Source organism: Tachypleus tridentatus, chromosome 10 (assembly GCF_004210375.1).
Source record: "Tachypleus tridentatus isolate NWPU-2018 chromosome 10, ASM421037v1, whole genome shotgun sequence".
NCBI lineage: Eukaryota > Metazoa > Arthropoda > Merostomata > Xiphosura > Limulidae > Tachypleus > Tachypleus tridentatus.
The window spans coordinates 178,294,972-178,318,730 of NC_134834.1; the positions used below are offsets into that span (position 1 = coordinate 178,294,972).

The following is a 23,759-nucleotide window of genomic DNA, read 5'->3' on the forward strand; positions in this document are numbered from 1 at the left end:
TGACAACAAGGGGATACTTAGATTAATTCAGTGAAGATGAACCAGTTACCTAGTCGTTCGAAGTACACTTAATATTCAACATAACATAAAACCTGAAACATTGGTTAATAAACTATTCTGTGGTGATATGTGTATATTGAAAGACTATAAATGTAAAATGTTTAATGCAAGCATTCTGTGATACTGGAAAAATAATTCTAAATTTAAACTTTCTGACTCAGATTTAATACTCTAATTTTAAATCTCATTGAAAAATGAAAGTATTACATCTATTCATTCCAACTGGTAGCAGACTTACTCCACAATCATCAGGAAACAGCACCATCTAGCCTCTGCAGAAGCTACATACTGATGTTGATGTAAAAATGTCAAGATTTTGGATGTTTCAAGATCACTCTCTGATTGAGTTTGTAGCAAGTTTTAAGTTGATCAGTGTAATTTTTACTTGTCTTTGGTTTGTTTGTTTTGAATTTTGTGCAAAGCTACACGAGGGCTATCAGTGCTAGTCATCACTAATTTAGCAGTGTGAGACCAGAGGGAAGGGCAGCTAGTCATCACTACCCACTGCCAACTCTATTACTAACTAATAGTCAGATTAACTGTCACGTTATAACGAGTTAGAAAAACAAACCGAACAGAAATACGTAAGTATAAAGAAATTGTCTAGATATTTGTAACTTAATTTCAGAAGGTAGAGATCAAAACACTTACCTCTTCAGGAACTGCCCGAATGTTGGTGAACCCTTTTCTGAACACCAAGTAAACCTTCTTGGCTCCACACCTGAGAGCTGAAGTAGCACAGTCGAAGGCAGTATCCCCAGCTCCCAGCACTATCACATTGCCGTAGAAATGCGGTAGAACTGATTTAAAACGACACATACCTAAGAAAATTCAATCGTCTTTGCATTACAATATTCAAAAGAAGTCTAGTCTTGACAGCACTTTAGAATAGTACCCGATAAAAATATTATGTTCATGACATAAAGCAGCAACTTCATTAAGTAGACAGTTATGTGAAGAAAATAATAAACTAACAACCGTCATTTTTTTAACTTCTTATAAACACATGTAACATAATGAAAGGCCCGGCATGGCCAAGCGTGTTAAGGCATGCGATTCGTAATCTGAGGGTCGCAGGTTCGAATCCCCGTCGCGCCGAACATGCTCGCCCTCCCAGCCGTGGGGGCGTTATAACGTGACGGTCAATCCCACTATTCGTTGGTAAAAGAGTAGCCCAAGAGTTGGCGGTGGGTGGTAATGACTAGTTGCCTTCCCTCTAGTCTTACACTGCTAAATTAGGGACGGCTAGCGCAGAAAGCTCTCGACTAGCTTTGTGCGAAATTCAAAACAAACAAATATAATGAATCTTTCCTTAACCAGTCAAACGTATAGATAGTTCATACACAGGCCATTGTTTGATTTGACTCCCTGTAGGAGTGGGTCACAAGATATAAAACCAGTATCATGAGAGAATATTCTCTTTTGGACATTGTCCAGGTGGTTAGAACAGTTAATACTAAAATTGTTTATTAAAATTCTACGAACTTAAGACATTGTCCAGGTGGTTAGAACAGTTAATACTAAAATTGTTTATTAAAATTCTACGAACTTAAGACATTGTCTAGGTGGTTAGAACACTTACTACCAAAATTGTTTATTAAATTTCTACGAACTTAAGACATTGTCCAGGTGGTTAGAACAGTTAATACTAAAATTGTTTATTAAAATTCTACGAACTTAAGACATTGTCCAAGTGGTTAGAACACTTAATACTAAAATTGTTTATTAAAATTCTACGAACTTAGGACATTGTCTAGGTGGTTAGAACACTTAATACTAAAACTGTTTATTAAAATTCTACGAACGTAAGACCGTACGTCAAATAAAAGAATATACAGATATACACACGACATTGGAAATATCTAGTGCCCTTCGTGTAACACTACGCCTGCTGAGATACGACAGGCACAGTAATTGTTAAGGCAATTCTTATATTATTGAATTACCTGAACAACGAGTGTTATGGTGTGAACTAAATTAAGTTGGTAAAGTGTGACTTTTTCAATATCGTGCGAGTCATTAATAAATCAGAATTAGGGTGAGAATTACACATTTGAATGGATTTCACGACAAACATTACCTCTGTAATTCGTGAAGACATTTGAAAACTTTAAATATCAAGGATAGAAAACATGGTAAAATAATACAGTTGATCTTTCTTTTACATCAATTTGTTAATTTTAACAAAATATAAACGAAAGCTTACTAGGTTTACTGGCTTTGGAAACAAGTAGAAGAAAATCTTTAGAAGTGTAGAAGCCGCTTTCATTCGTCAACCCTTTAAAAACAGGAATATTCTTCGAATCTGGTAATCCTGCAGAAAACAATGCAAACATCCGTTTTACGTAGCTTTATCGTCAAACGAAAAAAACAACTGTAGAGGTATAATTAATTACATTGTTTTCCTTTACAATCTAAAGAAACATCCTTTTGACACAATGAATAATTATTTATGTAAATTTTTCATACTTCTGGTTCACAATCTGCAGAAACAAATTGAATCTTGAGATGCACCTTTCTCGTTTTTACTGATTCGCTAAAAAGAAATGCCAACCAAAATCGAACCAGCGAAAATTCTAAACACTCCAGCTTGCTTTCCACTTTTAGGCTTTACAAGACTTTATTTCGTCTTTAACGCTACGTTTTTATTTTTATTTTTCAAAGGGACGCTTTACTATTTTATAAAAAGTAGGGGCACGTGTCACCAATGCCCCCTGGTTCCTCCGCCAATTTCTTGGTTAACCAAGACATTAAAATAAAACAAAAACAAAAGAAAGTGAAATAAAAACATCATATTTTATACATCAAACTAAATTGTGGTTGGTTTGATATCTTTAATGGGTTGTAACTGTCTGTAAAAATAAAATAAGTCATAGTTTCGGAGAAACGTCGTCTCCTTTCCTTACAATAGGCATTTTCAGTCCGTTAACTTTGGCAGACGTACTATGTTTAAATTGCAGTTATAACGTGACGATTTAAACACGTACTATAAAACTTTACAAGTTATGGAAACAACAACCTGAATAAGCAAAAATATTAAAACTCATACATAGCATTACTTAAGTTACTTTTTTTAAAAGAAGAGAAACTCTAAATTCTATAGGAAATCATATATTAGTTAAAGTAAATATATTTGGGTTGTCTTGTCTGAAACTCTTATAGAAAAAATATTTCTTAAAGATATAATGCTTATACCTATTCCTAAGAACACGGCTTCGAATCCCTCTTCTTTCAATGACATTAGAGTGAAATCTCTTCCTAGTGCTTTGCCATATTCAACCTGTAGGAAAACATGTCATTGTGTTAACCTTTATTATTGTATTTTGTTTACATGCTACAGACGTCTAGCATTGTCTATCTCAGTTTGTGTCGTAAAAAAGCTACTTTAGCACAGAACTTCCCATAGTTATAAGTACATGACCAACATTGGTAATATGTATAAATAATAAATACGCTTACGTTTGTCTGTCCGGAACTTTTCTCGAACATTTCTCCATAAAACTCTACAAACCACATATGATTAAATAGGCCTTTGTCTGAGGAATCCTGATTGCATATTCCTTTTTCCATTTACAATCACCTTATCTGAGTTTTGCTTAGTGAAAATTTTAACGCAACGAGTATGGCACACGATGTGACAATTAGCTTCGATCCAAAATTTAATTAGCCTTCATTTCCACATAATTTGACACAAGGACAACTTAACCAGCATGTAATTTCTTGAAAAATTAATATCACAATAAATACAATTGATATGGGCTTTCCCAACTTCCTTGGGCTAAAATAGGCATGCGCAGTTCGTTCAAAACCGCATGCTTATCACTCTGTGAATACATATTCATATGTTTCAAGATACGTAGCTTATTTTGCTTCCTTACATTTATTGTAATTTGCAATAGTTTAGGTCCGGTTCGTGTCACGAACGGCTAGAAGCACCTTTTACGTATTTTTTCTGTACCACAGGTATTCCTCTTCGTTTCTATGGCTTTTTTGTTTCAACTCGTAAAATCGTATTATACACTGAACGATAATAACTGTTTCGTACTCTTTACACTCTTGTGAATACCATTACTATACTTTGTTGCTTACTTTGCGTGTAATATCATCATTAAATAAAGTTACGTTCGTGTAGTTTTATTAAATGAGTTTATGTCTACATGAGTTTGTTTTTCTTACCGCATACAATTTTCAAATATGCCAAGATTTATTGAACTAACACATAACTCCTATAAGAAAGCGTAGCTTAAAAGCAGTGAGTGAAAATGGATGAATAAGGAAAATTCAAGTGAATGGCATAACAACTATCGCACATGTTTTGCGAGTCGCGACTAGGAACAAATATTACATCTACACTTTTACAGTACCCATGACCTACATGTATGTTTGGTACACATTAAAGTGTCCAATAGTACTGACAGAACATATTTCAGGAATACAGGGGAGCTAGAAGGTTTAATATTACTAACTGTTGCTTTAATTCTGGTGTACATTTATACAATTTTTATGTGTTTGATACAAGCATTTAAAAGCATTGCAAACTATGGCGGCTTCTTGAAACTTTCAAGACCTGAGTTAAGTTAATAAATTAGAATACAATTTATTGTTTATTTTATTTTTTTTTTTTGTGGAATTAAGCACAAAGCTACACAGCGTGTTATCTGAACTCTACCACCATGGATATCAAACTCAGCTTTTAACGTTATAAGTCCGCAGACATGCAGCTGTACCACGAGGAGAGGAACTGGTTTGAAACAGAAATTTGTTATAACTAGTAAGAACTGCACATTTAACAAAATAACATATCCGTCACTCCAAACATGCTCGCACTTTCAGCCGTGGGGGTGTTATAATGTACAGTCAATCCCACTATTCGTTGGTAAAAGAGTAGCCCAAGAGTTGGCGTTGGGTGGTGACGGCTAGCTGCATTCCCTCTAGTCTTACACTGCTAAATTAGAGATGGCTAGCTAGATAGTCCTCGTATAGCTTTGCGCGAAATTCAAAACAAGCAAACAAACAAAATAATAAAAGGTGTAAGGTGGCAAGTAAGAAATTGGCTTAGATAAACTGTAGAACATAAAAAAGAAAGAATAATAATCTTACTTAATGAAACCTGACTCTAGAAGGCCACATTAGAAGTTTATCTTTAAGAACATTAAAAAATGTTGAGCTTTATTTATATCCCTTGTAAATTAATCACAAAGCTGAGTCTAAGTTAGAAACTCCCCTACCTGGACACCTAGATCTTTCATAAGTTCGACTTCAAATTGTACTACTTCATATGGAAGACGGTATTGAGGAATTTCTGAAGAGCTGAAACATCACAACAAATAAACTCTATTTATTTACTTTTTTTCTGTGTCATTTTACCCTATAGTCAATACTCTACACAATCATCATAAAAAGTAATGTTATAATTACGGCTTTATTATGGGCTGTAATAAATACGTCTAATGCATAAATTATAATTAATGTTAATACTTTACGTCACGGCCCGGCATGGCCAGGTGATTAAGGCACTCGACTCGTAATCTGAGGGTCGCGGGTTCGACTCCCCGTCACACTAAACGTGCTCGCCCTTTCGGCCGTGGGGGCGTTATAATGTGACGATCAATCCCAATATTCTTTGGTAAAAGAGTAGTCTGTGTGTTAGCGGTGGATGGTGATTACTAGCTGCCTTCCCTCTAGTCTTACATTGCTAAATTAGAGATGGCTAGCACAGATAGCCCTCGAGTAGCTTTGAGCAAAATTCAAACCAAATCTTCTTCGGTCATCGTCAGAAGGTCGAAACGTTGTTCACTCCTCTACGTAAAATATTTTCTCAACCCAAACGAGTCGCTTTTACATATATATTTCTCTACAAGTGGGTTTTCTCGACATCACTGATTACGACTTGCACAGTGTTACAGGCGGAAAATCGCTCTCCTTGGCGTCTCCACATTTTAGCACGTCCATCATCACGAGACACAGCGAATCTGCTCTCGTCTGTCCACAGCACGGTGGCCCATTGACAAAGTTCCCAGTCCAGGTGCTGACAAGCAAACTCCAACATGGCTCCACGGTGCCGCCCTGTCAGAATATGCCTCTCGCTGGCCGTCTGGCTCTAAGGCGTCCTTCGTGCAAACAATTGCGAACTGTTTGGGTAGATACACGGGTTCCAGTGGAATGCTGAAGACCATTTCGCAGTGACCAAGCTGTAGCTAACCTGTCCCGAAGAGCGGTAGTCACGATATAGCGGTCCTCTCTGGTTGTTGTGCAGCGATGATGACCTTGACCTGATCTCCTGCCTTAAGAGTTCGTCTCTTTGTAGCGTCGCCATTGTCGATTGATGACGCTTGGTGACACACCGATGCGCTGTGCCACTCTCCTTTGAGTCTGGCCATTCTCCAGCATCTGGACCGCACTGGCCATCTCGTTCTCTGTCAGAAGGCGCCTGACTGCTTCGGTACACAAGATGAAAGTACACACTGACAAAACGAGCCGCAAAAGATCCATGTTGGTGTTTGTTTCGAGAACTGATGAGGAATTCATAGTTTCATGTAACAGCTTTATATAGGGTACCTTTTGTTGTATTCTCCTTGAGTGAGTTGAGTTTCGATTCAGTTGTTTCAAACTTCACTCACAAGCTTAAAAAAATACACTTGTAGACGAACAGATATGATTTTCATACATAAATTTAGTTATCACAAAAATATACTGAAATATGTACTTAATCCTTTAATTTTTTGAGCAGTATGTATATATACACACTATTCTTATTTATAATAAAAACAAATACATCTTCAAAACAAACTCTATAACCTTTTGTTCATTTTGATTAATGAATATTGTCGTAGGCTATGGTTTTAATCTAGACACTTCTTGACTTTTGTATAGATGTCGTTGTCCAGCCGGAAAAATTTGGACAAGGCCTTATAATGTGTAAAGTTATCCCCAAAACATAGGAAAAGTATTGAACTATATATAAAAAGTAAATTGGGGTTGAGTGAATTTCACAGTTAATTAGTCAGTAATCACTGCATGATTTAATAAACCAGATAGTTTAGTCCTATGAAATATTAAATTCGTGATTCGACAAAGAAATATATGTAAAATTAGTAATTACGGGCAGTTTCTTTTCATATTTAGTTCATTTGTGAAGATAGGCCTGTCAGGACAAACCATGATGTGTCGTGCACCCAGAAAAACCTGCAGGACACAATACGTGTTAATAACAACGAGTGACAGTTTAACAATTTTCCACTTTCTCTAGCTCGAACTATGGTAATACAAGCACTTTTAGACACTTATTTGACATACCAAATTTCAAGACAATCCACTGAGAAGTACACGAAATATCAAATCTCCAATTTTGATTGAAATTCTTCCGCTTTTTTTTTATTCGCGTCAAAAGTACGGAAAATTTATTTGATAGAAAACAAACTTAACACTTGATTTTTTTTTTTTACAAATTTGGTATATTCATAGACCTTTACAACTTAAAACTAAGTGTCAAAGCTGGTATAAATGTAAGCTATACATCCAAAGTTATTCTATTTTGACCAAAATTTTCTGCATGCCTTTGAAAAAAGTCGTGTAAGCCATCGATCCGAAATTTTACTACTGCTTTAACTAATAGCAAAGGTAGGCATTTTTTAGTTTTTGTCACACTGATTAAGATGGATGATTTAGTGTAGAAAAACTATAGGGTGAAATCACATGCAGATAGATAAGTATTGGCTAAACCACACTAATAGTTAGCTATCTGCATGTGCTTTCGTTTTTATATTCATGGATTCGGAAGTGAATTTTCTGTTTTTTCTCAACTTGATCTTTAACTTACAACCTCTTTAACTTATATAAAAAAGCTGGGTAGTTACCACACTGTATTTTGTAAATGTTTATTTGAGGGATGGGTTCGTCATGTTATTTCAATAAAATATGTTTGATTTTTAATTCCACGGATAAAATTGAATACAGTAGTTATGTTAAGGCTGTAATTACGTGCCTCACTTTTCCAAATTTCTGTTAGAGGTATAATAATGTTTTCTATATGTATATATTTGGGACAGTGTTGTTTTTTTATTTTATCAAGTTACACAGCTGACGTGCACCACAAATATGGGGTCCTATTTGAAATATATATTTATTTCGAAGAAATATATAAATATCATTTATCTTTGGGACCAGCGATTTTTCATGACTTCATAATCAATTTCAAAATTTAAATTATGTATTTGTTCATAAAAACTAGCACAGTCCAACACACTAACTTCTTCTTAGAAGTCATTAGATTCACAGCAACAGCTGTTGGCCATAAGTTAATAAAAGTGTTGTTGTTTTCTATAAAGCTACACGATGGTTTATTTACACTCGAACTCCGAATTTCCTGTTGTAAATACGTAAAAGTCAACTATTATAACAGTTATAAATACACTAAAGCATTGTTAGGGTCTCATGCATAATTTTAAAGTCGTGAAAATTTCTACCTCAGACCTCCATGATATTCTTCCTTCTCGAATATAATGAGTTTAGAGTAACCTAGTCGAGCAAGAAAAGTGGCACAGCTGATACTAGCTGGTCCGCATCCCACTAGCGCCACCTTAGCACGGTAACTTTCTGGAAGATCTTTTAAAGGAGGAATTTCCGGAGAACGGATCTGGGTAATCTTCATGGCTTTGAAAACCTAAAAAAAAAAGAAATATTTAAAAGTGTTAACTTGTTACATAAAACTACCAATACCAATACGCTTTCAGAAAGTTGAACTTTCTTCTACAGGGTAAATCTGCCTTTCGGAAATGCTCGAGTTATTACACTTCTTTAACTGTAGCCTATATCTTTTAATTTTATCTATGTATTAAACACAAAAAATGAATACGAATCAGTTAGTCCACGATTTAACAGCTAAGTGGGAATGAAAAACAAATTATCGCAATATAAAAGTTCCCTTTTAAGTCCATGTTTTTTAAACACTATTTGTCACAGAGGTTGAATATTAGAAAAGATACGATTTAAATAGTATTATTTTGTAGTTGAATAAAGTTTATTTTGAAAATTACAAAAAAAAACTGTTAAAATTTGTTAAATTATATAATATTCTGACACATTTGTCCGTATAATTATTATTATTTCACTAATAGCTTTCGTCTCTTTGTAGTGAAATCAAAGTAAACCTTCGTAGTAGGAAATGTGACACTAATGTTTAACACAGCAGTAGTTTTGAAAATCGTGAAATATTGGTATTTTAGACTGTCATTGGAGAATTTTATGATCTAGTACTATGTATATTCTCTAGTGACGTTAACTAGTTAACTGTGTAAAAGGTTAGAAATATCTGTTTAAGTTATGTAGTGCCCAAGTGACGCAGATGATCAGTGCCATCTTGACGATATGACTTTACTGTGATATATATGTAATGGATAGCACTTTCTGTCTTTCTCAGATTATAATCTAGAATGACTTCAGATAAGAACCGTCTTACTTGTCTCATCCAATGAGCACGTCCTCCTGATTTTATTTGTTTTTGTAAGTTTAGTAAAACTTTGCGTTTTCGTTTCGGTGCCAACGTTTGTTTATACAGTTTCTTCTTTCACTTCTCGCGTTTCTGTATTTATTGCGGCTATTATTCTTACTTGTATGTTACAAGCATGCTTGAAAATATAGCGAACATATAGCATCACACTATTAATACATATTAGATTTTTTCTTTAAAATTTCAAAAGTTATTATTTAATAAATACCACTCGTCACGGTAGAATTTTTCTCTTTTAAAATCTAAAATGGTTGAAAAAAAGTTATTTTGTGACACTGAAAGAACTGCTTTCTGAAACTTGTAATTTCAAATGTTAAAGGTTGTTCTTTAATTCCATGTAATTTTATTAAATGTTATTTTTCCTTTCACACATAATTAGTGTGAACAGAGGTTCGTTACGGAGTCTGTTGAACTTACAAAACTGTATACTCGTTTTTGTTGTTGTTTCTTAACTAATTAGAAATGTGAAATACACTTAAGTTTTGTAATACACTGGTCGAAAAAGAGGGCGTTAAAACAATATTTTTTTTATTTTAGTTTCTAAGCCTAATTTCAGATACATAATAATAACTCTTAAGTTGGCCATATAATGAGGTTTCTGAGACAGTAAAAGTTATTAGAATCACTCCTAACAAAAGTTTATTTTTTATTTCTCATTATTCGCAGGCCTGGAGTAACTTTATGACAAGCAAAAGATAGATTTGAAATTATATTTCTTATAAATCTCTGGTCCGAAATCCAAAACGACTAACTAAGAAGAATGCGAGATAACAGTAAATTTAATCTCAGAATTAATATAAAACGTAATAAAAAAAATCTACTTCCCACAGAAGAGACAATTCAAAGGTGTATCCTGGATAGATGGGGAGCAGGCCAACGGAAAAATCTCGACATACTGATCACATATTATTTTTAAACTTTTAGGTATAATGAACTCATTTTGTATCACTTAATAAAAATAAACTTTTATAAACACCATTACATTTGATTTCTTTCAATGACCATTTATTAGAAGTTTAGATAAATTTCAGTTTTTTTTAATTTCTGGCTTCCCTAAAATTTTCTGCCCCTTCTTCCCGAGTCACTGAGAGACACTTGGTGAGTAGGCAGCTTTACTGTACTCCTTATATGGATGAGTCGCAGGAAATCGTTCCATTAGTAAATGTAAAGTAGTTTTAATTTAAGTTTGCCCTGATTTGTTCTTTTTAATGTCCCGTTACACCGCCCCCCGCTAGTATAACGGTAAGTCTATGGATTTACAACGCTAAAATCAGGGGTTCGATTCCGCTCGGTAGACTCAGCAAATAGCTCCATTTGGGTTGGCTATAAGAAAACACACATAAACACGCCCCTTCAGCCATGGAAACTTTATAATGTGACGGTCAATCCCACTATTCAGCGGTAAAAGAATAGCCCAAGAGTTGACGGTGGGTGGTGATGACTAGCTGCCTTCACTCTAGTCTTACACCGCGAAATTAGGGACGGCTAGCACAGATAGCCCTCGTACAATCACTTAACACATAATAAACTTAATAACTAGTTCCAGAAGAGTCACTAAAAACCTACAGTAACAATCAATTGAACAGTCTCAATTATAAGATGCAAGTAAACTACAAAACGTTTGTATGAAAATGCTGTCAAATATTGTTGTGATACAATATTGTTATTTTTTACTACTAATATGGTTTGTATATGACTGTACTTTTACGTATGTACAATTTTTGTGATCTTTTTGCTTTTTATGAAAGTGTCGTAATTAAATAACTCACTATTACCGTTAATAAAACCACATGTGTGGAATAAAAATAAATTATTTTTTACATATTTTTAAAACAAATATATCACTACTTTTCTAACGTGAAAGTTTAGTATCTCGAACCTCCGTAGCAAACTGTTGAAGCCCTCCTATGTTAATGGGTCCTTCCTCTGTAGCATACAAGTTGCAGCCTCCAACACAAAGGTCGCTTGTTGGACAGACCATTCCACAAGTTAAGCCTAAGGGGTTGTCCGAGAAAATGGCTGCAGCTGCTCCATAGTAGTTCTGTCAAACGAAAACATAAACAAATGTATTGTGAAGAATGTTATATGTCAAAATTAATTATAAAGATATGCTACCTCAAAGAAAGTAATTTATTTAACACAGATAAATTTAAATATCGTTTGTTTTGTTTTTTTGAATTTCGCACAAAGCTACTCGAGGGCTATCTGTGCTAGCCGTTCCTAATTTAGCAGTGTAAGACTAGAGGGAAAGCAGCTAGTCATCACCCCCACCGCCAACTCTTGGGCTACTATTTTACCAACGAATAGTGGGATTGACCGTCAAATTATAACGCCCCTAGGGCTGAAAGGGCGAGCATGTTTAGCGCGACGGAGATGCGAACCCGCGTCCCTCGGATTAAGAGTCGCACGCCTTAACACGCTCGGCCATGCCGGGCCTAAATTTAAATATCGATAAAACAAACATGTCTTTGTTGAGTTTTGTTGTCTACTGCATGGCTTGGCATGGCCAAGCGCGTAAGGCGTGCGACTCGTAATCCGAGGGTCGCGGGTTCGCGCCCGCGTCGCGCTAAACATGCTCGCCCTCCTACAGCCGTGGGGGTGTATAATGTTACAGTCAATCCCACTATTCGTTGGTAAAAGAGTAGCCCAAGAGTTGGCGGTGGGTGGTGATGACTAGCTGCCTTCCCTCTAGTCTTACACTGCTAAATTAGGAACGGCTAGCACAGATAGTCCTCGAGTAGCTTTGTGCGAAATTCAAAAAAAACAAAAAACAAACAAATGTTTACTGCACGCGAGGTTGTTTAATAAAAAAATATATAGAAAAAGAATTGACACAGTATGTCAGGAGGCTTGAAACGCTAAAAGCCTAGATTTCAATATGACTGGTCAGCACAGTACAGATAACCCCTTGTGCAGCTTTGCTCTTAACAACAAACAAACAAGCATTTCGCACCTTTAAATACTTAAATATAGTCATAAGGTTTCCCAAACAAATACTGCAATGTTATAGCTCTGTTTGACCGAACAACAGTAACTATGATTTCTCATTTCAAACTTTTAGGATCTTATGATTTAGAAGACTATTTCTAAAATGATTTGTTAGGTTGATTGTTTGTTTGTAATTAAGCATGAAGGTAAACAATAGACTACCTGTGCTCTGCCCACCACAGGGATCGAAACCTGATTCCTGTCGTTAACAGTGTATTATTCATGGACACGGACTTATGAAAAGGGTCGGATGAGGTGTCCCAATACAAAATCCGGACATCGTGTAAATACAGCGTGAACATTTATTGAAACGAAAATAAACAACTTTACAGGAGAGGGAAAGAAGTAAAAAATGTACCTGACTTTCCCCACCCCAAAGGTCGCGATCTTAACACCGATGAATATTATATCATATTATGTGTAATATATTATGTTTAATAGTTTTAGTGTGAATTTAAGCATGACTCTCAAAGACTAAAATACCGCATGATAAGCGTGTAAGTAATCAAACATTTGGTTGACTAATGATATTCCATACGAAACATTGCCGAAAAACTAAATGTTTCCACAACGGTATGCGAAACTGGCACCTTTTTTTACAGATGTGGTCGACTTGGAGAACCAAGTTCTACGACTGATGTTAAGCATTTTTAAGTATATAGAAAAGGTTCGAATACATATGGTAGGTTGGTTGATTTAGTGTTTTATGACACAAAGCAGCTAGGCTATCTGCGCCAAACGTCCGGTAAAATCGAATACATATATTCCCAAAGTTTTAGCTATAAATACAAGTGTTATATCGAGAGGAACAGCATACACACTAGTACGAAGTGATATCAGTAGGCATTAATTAGCCACTCAGTAACCTCTTCTGAGGAAAGGTAACCAAATCAGAAAATGAAACAAATATAGGCGTGCAAGCAGTAGAACTGGAAACGCTGCATCCTTTGTCCTTTACTGAAGAATCGAAGATCAAATTGTTCAGAAACAATCAACTGTAGTTTGTTTGACAGCACAGAAGAGACGATATGATGGACAGTGTATAACATCTAGTACAATGTCAACCTACTTGTCAAAGAGCATCCCATTGATGAATTCGAACGAATTTGTGGTTCATAAAATTTGAACACTAAATGAAGAAAATGCAGAAAAATTGTTACAGAAACTCAGCACCCTGCTGAAGAGAGACCCCAATTAATAATTATGAAAACTGAATGAACAAGACCTACTAATCAACCAATAATACCAATCATTCGTAGCCAGAATTTTCTAATATCATAAGTCCAGAATATTTAAATTAGGTGCATTTATTGTTAGAGTAATAGTAATTTTTTTTTAAAATCAGAAGTTAATGGAAATAAAAATATGTGATTACCTCTATGTTCAAATAACCTACTCGAAAATTCAAAGCTCTGTGTGTTGCTTTTGCCTTCAAATCTTGTCAACATCGAATACTAAATACCACACCAGAGTGTATTGACTAATAAAGTAACAATTTTTAGACCAAATATTTCGAAATAATTTGCTTCACTTTCATCAGCCAAACCCGGTTATTTGCACAAAATAATGGGGTCTGAATACGAAATTTCTTGGAGTAATTCTTAGATTACACAGGTCAACAAAGTTTTTGTTGCATTTATATCAAACACTTGGTATTACATAATTTCTTGCCCTGATTTCAGATCTGAAGTTAGTTTTTTCCTCAGTGCTCTACTTTTTTTGCAATCAAGGTATTTGAAAATCTCAAAATTTCGTAATCATCACATTGACGTCGTAGTCTATCATGAAAAATATGTAATAAAATATGTTATAAAACTCTTTAATATAGCTGGGTAATAAAAAAGAAAATGCAAGATAGTATAAATGTATTCAAGTTATTTATATAAATTCAATTTTATATCAAGTTATATTTCAATTGATTTATATAAAACTGATTAGTAGATAAGACATTTGCTACTATGAGGAGGCAAAGCTCAATTGCAGTCTACTCAGTCATGAATTTCTGCTTGTAGCACTTGCGTTTGTGGATTGTCTCAGGGCATTCTCGTTTAATGCTCCAGCAGTAATCTGCCATCATATGTTTGTCCCATCTCCCTTGGTAACGCTCTTCCATGGTCTTGAGGTCCTGATGGAACCGCTCGCCTTGCTCGTCACTTACAGCTCCTGGGTTCTCAGGGAATCTATCAAGATGACTGTACAGGTAATGGAGTTTGACACTCATGTTACATCCAAGATCGCGAAAAGCTGACAACATATTCGCTACAAGGGTTTCATAGTTGTCAGCTTTTTTATTACCGAGAAAGTTTGCCATCACCACCACAAATGAAAGCCATGCAGTTCTTTCCTTGTCGTTCATCTTTCTGGCAAATTCTTGATCACGCACAAGTGCACGAATCTGTGGTCCATCAAAAAACACCTGCCTTGATCTTCTCGAAGGACAAACCAGGGAGCACAGAAAATATGTGTTGGAAGCATTCACCGTCAGTATTCAACGCCTTCATGAACTGTTTCATCAAGCCCAGCTTGATATGGAGAGGAGGAAATATGATCTTTACTCGACTGACAATTGGATCGTTGACAATATTTGGCATACCTGCCTTCAGAGTCTCACGTATGAGCCACTCCTTCTGGTTCCAGTGCTTTTCTCGAGCTCAGCTGTCCCACATGCAAAGATAGCAGGGGTACTTTGTAAATCCTCTTTGTTGACCTAGGAGGAAATTAACCATTTTGAGGTCCACACAAATTGTCCAATTTTGCTTGTGGTATTTTAGTAGGTCAATCACAGTCTTAATGTCATTATATTCCTCTCGTAAATACACAGAGTGTCCAATTGGAACAGCTGCATAGACATTGTCATTATGAAGTAGAACGCACTTCAAACTTTGCTTAGAACAATCTAGAAATAATCGCCAGTCATTTGGATGGTATACTGGCATCCCTAATTCCTGGAGAAGACCTGAGATATTATGACAATAAAAAAAAACATATTCTCCTCTGTAAAAATGGCACAAAAGCCTGCTCCCTGATTTCGAAAGTACGACACTTTAGTTGTATGGCTCAGCTGATTCTTTTCTTGCATCCTGGAAGCTAACACTTCAGCTGCATTTTGGAGAGACCCAAATCACGCACAAGGTCATTCAACTCCGGCTGGCTAAACTGTTGAGGAGTTAATGACTGTGGGGTCTCATAAGAAGGATCGCCAGATTCTGAAAATATTTCTTGAGTTGTTATTATTATTCCATAGTTGAAAGATTTGATTACAAATAGTTATATCACTCCAAATGTTTCTAGATAAACAGTTTTCATAAATAACGACCATGAAAACATACCTTTGTTGATATGCTGTTAATAAAACTCTTAACGTCAAGATGTGTCGGACAGCTCTTCTGGCAGGGGGCGTCAGCACATTTCAAACACCTACAGTATTATATATTTTAAATTTTATTTCAGCAATAAAACAGGGTAAATTGCTTTTCAAGTATTCAATAAAAGTGTAAAACAACAAAGGTTATTAAGTGTAAACAAACAAATTAATTAAAATAAATCTACTTCACTCTTCCTACTCCACTTTCAGCAAAGATTACCATCATGTTTTATATGTAAAGACCACATGGCTCTGATCAAAGTCAGTCTATACACATATGACCATAGGGTCTTTAAAATATCACAAAGTTAGGCTAAACCTGGCAACATGACACTGAAAAACGACACTAAGTCTAGTGATACACTTGCTTTTATAATGTGCTAGAACGAATATTCTAAGTTGCCTACCACTTATCTCATTAATAATGTCAAAGAAATCGTTCTATACATTTTGGAGCCACAGGTGCGTTTTTAAGGTGATTATCAAATCCTACTTTTCGATTATGGTAGCTCAAAAGTTGACTCTCGTCTAACACTTCAGAAACGACCCTTTGTGTGAAATTCTACAAAATAACAATTATTGCCAGTTCACTTGGCATGCAGTTATATCAATTGTTAATAAAAACTTTCAGAAATGTTTCCAGAAAATCGCGGATATATTTACGTATTGCTATTTGCAGCATACAATGCTCATAAAATTCTTGATTTTGACATGAACCATCGAAGGATACCTATGAACACTTTACACTTCATCAGTTTCTGAGCTGAAATAGCAAATATAATATGTATGAAGGACAGGACTTTAGCCGAATTTATTGAAGAAGTGGAAAGACTTGTCCAACTATCATATTCAGATAATCTAAGTGATCTAATGGATTTTCTGACACACAATTAATTCATTGCCAACTTAGTGGGTGAGGAGATGCGAGCTAGACTAGAGCAAAGTAAATGTTTGTATCTTAAGAAAACTGTTCAGTTGATAATAGAGCTTTACAACACAAACAACTGCAGGAACGTTACGTTAGGAACAATCTAGGAATTATTGGATTATCACATAATATAGTGTAGAAACATCAACGCCCTCTGGAGAATTTCAAGAACTCATATTACTAATTACATAATTGTTTATTTAGAATGAATAAATAAACTATAGGACAAAAGGTATTTTAATTGAAACTTGAAAGTGCATTGTCAATAACTTTAGAGAAAGCATTTAGGGTATTAAACTTTTCTCTAAGGATAACAAGATAAAGAAACTTCCACGAATGTGCAGCACAAGGCCATTACATTTGTGAATGTAATGAATCAACTGTTGACAATAAAAAAGGATACGATTAGCTTAAGGAGATAAAAACTCCATTTGCCAGTGTATTATTTAGAGACATCAATCCATGATTCGTTAATGGAAAGCCTTGCACCATGTTTATTTTTAGTAATGAAAGCAGATAAAGTGTCTCCAGAGATGAAGTAATAAGATGAAATAGACTTCCAGTAAAAGGAGAGTTAGACTTCATCCTTAGTGTAGTAAACTTGTCCACAACACGACGTGTGAGAAGTTGGTATTCTGAAAGAATAGACACTGAAAGTAGACGCACAGTTAAGTTAGACTCCCTTCAATTTATTTCATATGTCTATGACAAGGAATTCCTGTACAATACTCCACAATTATAGCATCAGAGATTGAAATTCCAGTGAAATCAAGAGATGGAAGTCCAAGATGATAAAAACGACCAACTTTAACAGAGAAGAGTCCAAAAGAAGGATTATAGTTCTAAAGACAGTCGCATTCACTGGAAACTAATTTACTTGGGAACAAGTTGAGCCATACATTAAAGTGAATTAGACAAGAATTAATTAGTGAGTTTGTTAGACTTTGATCTTCCTTTGCTGGTCTGAAAATTTCTTTTTAAAAGTAACATTATTTTACCTGAATGCCAGATAAGGAATACACTTAGTGTACTTAGATTTTTGAAAAGGAAGTTTAAGAGTTTACTAGTAAATGTTAATGTTAGTCACCTTATTTCCATATGTTGGTACAAATAACCTTCAACCACAAGTGGGTTGAAGATAAAATAATTTTTTTCTGGGCATCCTCGTTTTTTTTTACTTTAAACGCAATGTTAACCGAATTTAGAAACATTTAAACCAAAATTACAATGAAGACCACAAACAAACATACAACCGTTAATATCCAGAAAAATAAATCGTACGTTTAATTATTTAATTTATCATGCAAGAAATGATATACAGCTTGGGTCACTCCAGCTCTGTCCTTACTTCTCGAATTTAAAAAAAAAAAATTCAAACTTTAGTAACGCTAACTGTTAAATTTGAACTTGAAGAAATAAAACATTTTACTTTTGTTATCGTTAAGTAGACTGAACTCTTCTCTATTCGTTTTACCAAATAATCTGGCCTACGATAAAGTAAAAACGTCAAAACATTTTATTACTGGACTAAGTATTTGCTTATTAACTTACCTTGATGCTTCCTTCAGAGCACCACTTTCACTCAGTGTAGTACGTTTAACATCGTCAAAGTTTTTCTCTAGCAATTTCGATGACTAATGAGAGAAAACAAAAAAAAACTTACTAAATATAAAACAGATAAAACTTGCATTAATATCCATGTTAAAACTATAATGTTCAATAATTACACGAAAACATTTCGTAAATGAAAATGCGAGTGTTCAAAGTCAGAGGTGCTCATACGAATGGATATGTCGCAGTTTTTGAGATGACAAGTTTCATGTGCTTTAGGTACATGGATGTAAAAATCTTAAAAACCCATATTACAAATCACTATACAATCACATATACTTATGTACTATATTAGCAAGACGTTATTACTGTTACGATTATAAGTGTTTTTTGTTCGCCATGTCAACTACATACTGAAAGTCTTACTAGTTGTAAAATATTTCATTAGAACTTCCATTATAATAACAATGTCATATTCAATAGGTACAAAACCCAAAAGTGGGTCGGTCACGCTGGATTTATCCGGATTTCATCAGTTACAGAATTCCAATTTCACTTTTTCTCCCATAATACTTCCTTTTTTAACTGTCTATTCCCACTTTAGTTGAATTTAATCGATAACATAAGCGTAAATAGCGCCTCAATTTCTGAACTTTTTTCCTGCCACATGAAAGCTTGTCGAGGAGGACGTTTTCAGGACCAGATCAGGCATGGTGTGTGTGACACCACATCATCCACATCATTATGATATCAAGCTAGGTACGATCTGAATAGGAAAGTCAGGAAAACACGGAAGTGCATTCGCATCCTATCAACGCCTGTGAAAAATAAACCAAAAATTACCGCAAATTTATGATTGGGAATTATTACGAAAAATCATTTGCTCAAACAAACTGAAGATATCAGTTATCTGTCACGAAAAGAACGACCTTTCTCCCAGAAGAAGAACAGGTGTGTATGCAATCACATGGTCGTTGTATGTTTTAATCTTTTTTTCCAAGGGGCTCCAATATGTGGTCGATTGAAGAGTAAAGTGTAACATATTCATAGAAAATGAAATTCTACATTTATTCTATGTATTGCCAGTTTTCTACGAAATAATTTTTATTTCAAGTGGTTTCCTGTCATTCTTAACGTGCTTTTACTTTAGGTTAGTTTGAATATTTTAAAGTAACAAACTCTTGTTATGATGAATAGGACACAGGACCTTTAGTTCTCATCAGTATCATTAGACTGCTGGTTTGTTCGCTTGTATTTTAAGCACAAAGCTACACAATGTTGATTATTAATATGATCAAAAAGAGAACTTTCGAGGTATTTAGACGTAAGTTTTACTAATAGGCTACTTTTATCTAGTTTCATTTCAACAGCTTAAAATTTACAAAATCAAATTTTAAAAGAAAAAGAATAATATATACATGTGTGTGTGTGTGTGTGTGTGTGTGTGTGTGTACTAGATCTATCTGGAAAACTAGATGGGACCGAATACTTTTCTGCAATAACAACATAAAGCACTACGTCAGATGCTCCCCGTTAGTACAGCGGTAAGTCTACGGGTTTACAACGCTAATATGAGGGGTTCGCTTCCCGTCGGTGGGGTCAGCAAATATCCTGATGTGGCTTTGTTATAAAAAAACCCACCCACTACGTCACGTTGTCAGGCTCACACTAAATAACTGCTTTTCTTTTCTGTCATGTATTTCGAGTGTATATTGTTTATAAATTAAACGACGATGATAGAACGAACACAAGTCTTGAGGATAAATAAAAGAGGTTTGAATGTATCATAAGAATAGATTAAAAGGAAAGCTTGAATTCATGGATAGGACATTATTAAAAATGGAAAGTCTCGTTGGTTTCACTTACAGAACAGTGTTTATCTTGATTTCTTTTCCACAGTTTCTTTGTTGTCTTCGTTTCACTACTTGGTACCAGCCTAGCATGACTGTATATTTTCGGATTCAAAGCTAAAATATTCTAGGAGTAAAAAACAAACAAAAAGAACAGTAAGCTGTACAGAATTTTGTTTCTCGAAAGATACTAACCAAAACACAAAATACATACATATATATATACTCTAAGCACGGGCCCGGCATGGCCAGGTGGATAAGGCACTCGACTCATAATCTGAGGATCACGGGTTCGAATCCATGTCACACCCAACATGCTCGCCCATTCAGACGTGGGGGCGTTATAATGTTCCGGTCAATCCCACTATTCGTTGCTAAAAGATAGTCGTCGTGTAGCTTTCCCGAAATTCAACTCCAAACTGTAAGCATACCATATAGTTCAACTATTATTATTCCCTTTCAAAGGATCAACTATAGATACTAGTTCAGCATTTTCAGTTGGATATCAAGTGAAACGTAACTTTTTCTCTCTCATATTGATTTCTTTTGGGACTGAACAAAAGAGGGTAGCAATAATTCTTATTTATTAAATACTCGTGCATAAAAATAAACATTAATTTTACGTTTATAATCGAAATGAAACTTGTTTGTGAATCAACATCTTTTAAAAAAAATGGAATGAATAATACAATACCACCTAAAAAACACTTTGATTTTAAATTAGACACGATTATTTTGACGGTATAGGGACAGTAAACTGTATTTTTATATTTCAGGTGGAAATAAATAACAAAATATGAATGACACTTGAGTTTTGATTGTAAATAAGGGTTCGATTTTATAAACACGTGTTACTTTAATCCGTTTCTTGAGATTAATTCCTTCAAATACCTGTTGTTAAGTTTGTTTTCACTTTGTACATAATTTCGTTTAATTAAAGGACCTAAAAAATCTAAGTTATATCTTAATAATCAACACAAGGTTTGTTTGTTTTTTCTAACACTGTCTGCAGCTGAAGATTGAAGTTGATTATTATTCTGTACTTGCATTGAATCTGCTATTCGTACTTCTATATAAAAAAAGAACATTTGTCATTGAAAAAAAAGTGGGGAATGTAACAACAACGGAATATCACATGACTTACAAGCTTCGACTTTACTCTTAACCATGTGTAAGAAGGTCACATGACACTTTCACACTTTTGAAGAACAGCTGTGTTTAATTATCAACAAAGTTTACTTTATTTATTAATAACATCATATTGTTTTGTCTTGGAAAGCAGCTGCTAAAGCTTTCCTAAATACTTGGTCCTGCAAATTATTTTCTTCAAACATTTGTTATTTGACTGTATTAGTTTATCTCAATAATGTTTGTGTGGTATAAAATAAAATTTCGGTTACATGTAAACGATTTTATGTGTGAATGTATGTGTCAGCAGATATTTTATGTGAAATATTTTTATTTTTAAATATAGATTTTTTTAATACATTCAATTTCTTTCCACACTAAATAAAACCTGAAAATAATGGTTTATAAATAGTAACTAAGTAAACAAATAAATCGAACCACAAGATCACATATTATATCGGTGAGAAAATCAAATAGCTTATCTGAGTACAATAACATATATAAAGCCCAATACCATAATTTACTTTAAACATAAAAAACATATATATTTTATGTGATTCATACCTCAATATCTGGAGTGTCTTTGCTAACCAAAGAACATCTTTGTTTTAGCATTTCCATTATATACGAAAAGCTGCTGTTCCAACAAAGAGTGTTGAGAATAGGTGTTAAAACTTCATGAAGGTAAGACTAGAGGCACAAGAAATACAAGCACCAGCCTTCTGTTCATCTCGCTAACAAAAGATGCCCCGCTAGAGTGCACTGTTTGGCGTAATCAAATATATATTCAGATTAAAAATAAAAAAAAGTTCTATTTTAAATCATTAAAAATAATCTGACACTAACAGCACACAAGAGCTGTAATATGATAATGTATTGCTAACGATTATTTTTTAATTAATTAAAACAATCTATCTAAAAGAAAGAATACAATAGTGAGAATTTTTTATCAGTTTTAAGACGATCTTTCATCCTGTTCCAGTGACTCAGTGACAAATCTGCAGTCTTACGACGCTAAAATTTGTGTTGCAACAAACCTGGTGGGCATAGCAAAGAAAGTTCATAGTGTAATTTTGGGCTTAACAAGAAGCAAACCAGCTACTCATTATGGTCAGGTGGTTAGATCTCTCGACTCGTATCCCTACCACATCAAACATCGTAACCCTTTCAGCAGTGAAAGCATTATTATGTTACAATCAATCTCCTGTTCAATGCTAAAAAAGTAGCCCAAGAGTTGGCGGTGGGTGGTGATGATTTCCCTTTAATCTTACACTCCTAAATTTAAGACAACTAGTGCAGGTAACCCTCGTGCAGCTTTGCGCGAAATTTAAAAACAAAGGTTCTGCTAATACTATTTTACGACAATACATTAAGACACTTTTCAGCTTTTCACTATGAATTATTATATTTCAAACTCTGTTTTAAAAATTATATATCGCTTCAAGAACAAAAGAATTACCTCCTTAACATTTTTTTATCTGAACCTTATTGTTACGACAGTGTAGATATTTTATAGACAAACACACACAGAATGAAGTACTGGAAGTCCAAAGATGTTATTTTCAGAATCATAAAATTCAAATCAAATGACATACACTCACGATTATAATTCTTATCATGCAGCTGCTCAATATCTGTATTCTGATTGAGAGAAATTGAAACTGATGAAGTAAGGAAAAAATAATTTTTCATTCGTTCTTTAGTTTGTGATCTTGGCTTAAGGTGGCGTATAAAATAATTTCACAATTACATTCTTTCTGCTTACAAGGGCATTAAATAAATGCAAAACATCTGTACAAATGATTTAGAATATAGTTTTGAACAATACCGAATAAATAAAAAAATTCAATTGTCACGATCCTCAACCCAACTCCTTAACCTCTGGACCTCTGTAGACCTGAACTTTAGTAGTGAGCTTTCTTCTTATGCCTCTTGATTCCTTAAGAAACATAGAGCCGCAACAACACCTCTCCAGCGGACGCGGTTCTGGGGGGTCCCTCTTCAGCTCGGCCCATGTTTTACCGGCTGCCTTCGCCTCTGCGTCGTTATTTCTGCGCCAAGTCTGTTTTGGTCGACCCACTTTCCGCTTCCCTTGTGGATTCCAGTCAAGGGCCTGCCTGGTGACACTAGAAGCAGGCTTGCGCAACGTGTAGCCGATCCATCCCCATTTCCGTTTTTTGATATCATTCTCGACTGGGGCTTGTCTGGTCCTGTCCCACAGTTGGCTGATGGAGACAACTTCCGGCCACCTGATATTGAGGATGTTCCTGAGACATCTGTTGATAAATGTCTGGAGCTTATGGGTATTGGTCTGGGTTACCCGCCAGGTTTCTGAGCCGTAAAGTAGGACCGACTTGACGTTGGTGTTGAAGATCCGGGTCT

At 34.9% G+C, this 23,759-nt stretch overlaps 1 protein-coding gene across 6 annotated transcripts in view; it reads right to left on the bottom strand.

Annotated features, from left to right (window-relative positions):
* LOC143231019 (dihydropyrimidine dehydrogenase [NADP(+)]-like) overlaps positions 1–22,119 on the bottom strand; it is a 91,429-nt gene extending 69,310 nt beyond the window's left edge. For all 6 annotated transcript variants that reach the window (XR_013016752.1, XM_076465488.1, XM_076465485.1 and 3 more), the window contains exons 1-10: positions 21,942–22,119; positions 20,266–20,376; positions 18,400–18,482; positions 15,886–15,973; positions 11,448–11,609; positions 8,526–8,722; positions 5,289–5,370; positions 3,256–3,340; positions 2,267–2,374; positions 712–881 (exon numbers count right to left, since the gene is read on the bottom strand). Coding sequence is in view for 5 of the 6 variants with exons in the window: in XM_076465488.1 (XP_076321603.1) it covers positions 712–881; positions 2,267–2,374; positions 3,256–3,340; positions 5,289–5,370; positions 8,526–8,722; positions 11,448–11,609; positions 15,886–15,973; positions 18,400–18,482; positions 20,266–20,376; positions 21,942–21,998 (1,143 nt within the window). In the remaining variant the exon portion in view is untranslated. The remainder of the gene's footprint in view (positions 1–711; positions 882–2,266; positions 2,375–3,255; positions 3,341–5,288; positions 5,371–8,525; positions 8,723–11,447; positions 11,610–15,885; positions 15,974–18,399; positions 18,483–20,265; positions 20,377–21,941) is intronic.
* Between the last annotated feature and the right edge of the window lie 1,640 nt (positions 22,120–23,759).